Source organism: Austrofundulus limnaeus, unplaced genomic scaffold (assembly GCF_001266775.1).
Source record: "Austrofundulus limnaeus strain Quisiro unplaced genomic scaffold, Austrofundulus_limnaeus-1.0 Scaffold106, whole genome shotgun sequence".
NCBI lineage: Eukaryota > Metazoa > Chordata > Actinopteri > Cyprinodontiformes > Rivulidae > Austrofundulus > Austrofundulus limnaeus.
In genome coordinates, this window is record NW_013952508.1 from 4322 (window position 1) to 6560 (window position 2239).

At 40.2% G+C, this 2239-nt stretch overlaps 1 protein-coding gene across 4 annotated transcripts in view; it reads right to left on the reverse strand.

Moving 5' to 3' along the window:
- Window positions 1-2239, reverse strand: part of ppp1r12a (protein phosphatase 1, regulatory subunit 12A) — a gene marked incomplete at its 3' end in the record, with an annotated part of 54971 nt that continues 52732 nt past the window's right edge. For all 4 annotated transcript variants that reach the window (XM_014013780.1, XM_014013782.1, XM_014013781.1 and 1 more), the window contains 2 exon segments: window positions 1-641; window positions 2147-2197. In XM_014013780.1, the coding sequence (XP_013869234.1) occupies window positions 504-641; window positions 2147-2197 (189 nt within the window).

Here is a 2239-nt window from a genome sequence, read left to right on the forward strand (position 1 = left end):
CATTTTAATACTGTCCAGAGAGAGGGCAAACCCAAAATATGCAACACATGCACCTGAAGATTGGTTCCTGTTGTGGTAAAAAGGTTCCTATAATTTGGGGCAAAAGAAAAAGGAGCCACTTCATGCAAAGATGCCTGAACAAGCCAAACCAAACTACTGAGCTCCCTAACAAAAAGGACACTTTCCTTTACAGTTTTGACTGGATTTTTATTAATCTGTGACATGTTTAAGGATATATTTTTATACAGACTGTGGTGTACTGTAAAAGGAGAGTGTCCTGTTGTAAAAAATAATAATAAAAACACTCTCCCCAATCTGGAAAAACCAAAAAGCTCTGGGGAGGCAAAAGACAGAAACCAGTCAAAGTTGGACGGCTGAACACCTGCCTGTCTATAGGTGCGGGGCACAAATGAAGCATGAGAAGAGTGTGGTTGGGTAAAGAGAGGGCGGGGGGAAGGAGTGAAGAAAGAAGAAAAGATGGCGGTGGACAGACAGGACGTGGCTTAGAGGTCAACGGCGGGCAGCTGGCTGCAGGCCGACTGCGAGAGCTTCGCCACCACGCGGGCCAGGGCCCGATTCTCAGCCTGCAGCCGCTCCTTGACTTGCCGCAGGGCCTGAACCTGCTTTACCTGGGGGAGGTTCTGCAGGGGAGGGGTGGAGGACAGAGAGAGAGAAAAAACAGAACACGGAGGATGGGAGGGGAGGGCAAAGAGTGGCAGAAGAGGAGGGAAATAAAGACATAATTGGAGACAAATCAAGAGAAAGGATTAATGAGAGACAGGACATTATAAATGAAAACAGGGAGGGAGCAAGAGGAGGAGAAGGGGAAAACAGGAGAGAAAGACTGTTAGAAAATGAGAGAGATTCAGGAAATTGAAGGAATGATTAAGGGCTTTTAGCTTCTGCATGACGCTTATAAAGCACGGTACAGTGAGCAGCTAAATATAAACCTGCTCTCACAGTGATGGAGGAACACATGCTTGCTGATAGTTTCAGTGAACTCTATGAAGCTTAACATGTGATTGTTCATTTTTCTTCAATACGTTTTTTTTCATTACATTCTTACGATTTTTGTGCCATTTCAACCATTTATACTTCAAAACATTCTGTTCCTACACGACATTCCAGCTATCACTTTTGGTGTTTTAGCAATTTGTACTTTTTGAAATATTATTCTTTTTCAGTCTATAAGTCTAATTAAAAATGTTTAAAATCAATCAAAAAATAGTTAGACGTTTACTGCACTTTTCACAGTTTGTCCTGGTTTTGCTTTTGTTTGTTTTTTTAACTTTGTGCCAACTTCAGATTCCTTTTCCTATTTCTTTCCTTTTTTAAATTGATTGGTTGATTGATATTTAACCAGACAAGTCCCGTTGAGATCTCAGATCTCTTTTTTAAGGGAGGCCTGGGCCTGAAGACAACATACTGTATTGTACATGTTTTTGGGGGTGGGGGGGAAACCGGAGTGCCCGGAGAAAACCCACATCAGCACGAGGAGAACATGCAAACTACACACAGAAAGACCCCAAGTCCGAACCAGGGATCGAACCTGGGACCTTCTTACTGTGAGGCATTGGTGCTAACCACTGAGCCATTGTGCTAGCTTTTCTCAGCTCTTTTTTTAGCTATTCTGCTAACTCAAACATTTCTGCTAATTTTAGCATTTTATGCTTCTGTTTTTTTCTGATTTCAGCCATCTTTTTTAAATTTCAGCCATTTTTTGCAATTACAGCTACTTTTTGTTCTTTTCAGCTAAAAATTATCCTTTTTCGGGTAAATTCACCTTTTTGTCATAATTTTCTTTTCTTACTGCTTAATTCAGCAAACGTTTTAGCTACTTTTCACAATTTTTAGCTTTTGGCCATTTTAAAGCGAATTGCAAAATTTTAGTACATTTTCACAGAAATRGCAKYTTCTGTAGTTCATGTTTATTCTCTTTCAATCAATTTCCCACAAAACCAGCAATAAACTGGTCATTCAAGTGCAAAAGCTTTAATGCMGATTGTCTTGTTTACCACCTGGCAGGTCTACGCTCGTGTTTCTGTAAACCACTACYAACAGGAAAGTGATACAGTTTTACAACTTAAGAGCACATTTTATGTTCAAATAACATGCTAATAAACCGTGTGTGTGTGTTTGATTGTACCTTTAGTTCCTCCTCCATCTCAGAAATTTTCCTTTCTAGAGCTCTTTTTTCCTGTAGGGGACAAAAAATAAATGTTACGGATGAATTTAAACG